The following is a 796-nucleotide window of genomic DNA, read 5'->3' on the forward strand; positions in this document are numbered from 1 at the left end:
TCAGCAAGGCCAGTGAATTTGTATTTACCAGTAGTCGCATTCGTAAGCTGCGTCACTTTCGTGAAAGACGCGTCTACACTGCCATCCGACATCAGCTTCTCTAATGAACATTCTTGACCGGGAATAGGTGTATCGTCGGCGCGTTCTAAAGTAGATCCAGAGATGGCACCCAACTGTTTGTACAAGTAATCAATGTTGATTCTCTCGGGTACTTCCGACGTGAGCTCATGAACCGACTCCTCATTTGATCCACCGTCCAAGGGATACTCAACTAGTTCGCCAACATTGTCAAGACCAGCGATCTCAGTCACGGGCGCAGTTGAGGGTGCAATTACCATGTACTCGCCGAAAGGTAGGTTGTTGAACTCGTAATATCCAGTGCCTTCTTCAGTCACATTTGTTGCGGTAAAAGATGGGTCCGTGATGCCTAACAATTGGATAGTCTGCTCGGGGATGGGAATTCTGCCAATCTTCTCCAAAGTATGTCCAGAAAGCTTGCCAAGTTCCTCATACCAGAAATTAACCTCCGTATAATCCTTGACAGCGTCAGTTATCTTGCGGTTTGATTCTTCGGCGACACCATCGTCACCTTGGAGATCTTCAGGATAGTCTACAAGCTCTCCAACTCCATCAACCATATCAGGAGCAGTCACTTTGTATTCTCCATTGGGCAAATCTGTAAACTCGTAGAAACCGTTGCTGTCCGTTAAAATACCATTGTCGTACACAGTGCCGTCTACACCAACCAATGTGACCAACTGATTGGGGATGGGTATATCTCCATTCTTCTCCAGGG

At 46.9% G+C, this 796-nt stretch overlaps 1 protein-coding gene across 1 annotated transcript; it reads right to left on the bottom strand.

Moving 5' to 3' along the window:
* Positions 1–100: 100 nt before the first annotated feature.
* On the bottom strand, positions 101–638 carry SARC_05547 (hypothetical protein; the record flags this gene model as incomplete). Its single annotated transcript, XM_014300593.1, has 2 exons — positions 101–145; positions 336–638. 2 exons carry the CDS (start codon positions 636–638, stop codon positions 101–103), a joined length of 348 nt encoding a protein of 115 aa, XP_014156068.1.
* Between the last annotated feature and the right edge of the window lie 158 nt (positions 639–796).

Source organism: Sphaeroforma arctica (assembly GCF_001186125.1).
Source record: "Sphaeroforma arctica JP610 unplaced genomic scaffold supercont1.357, whole genome shotgun sequence".
Taxonomy (NCBI): domain Eukaryota; class Ichthyosporea; order Ichthyophonida; genus Sphaeroforma; species Sphaeroforma arctica.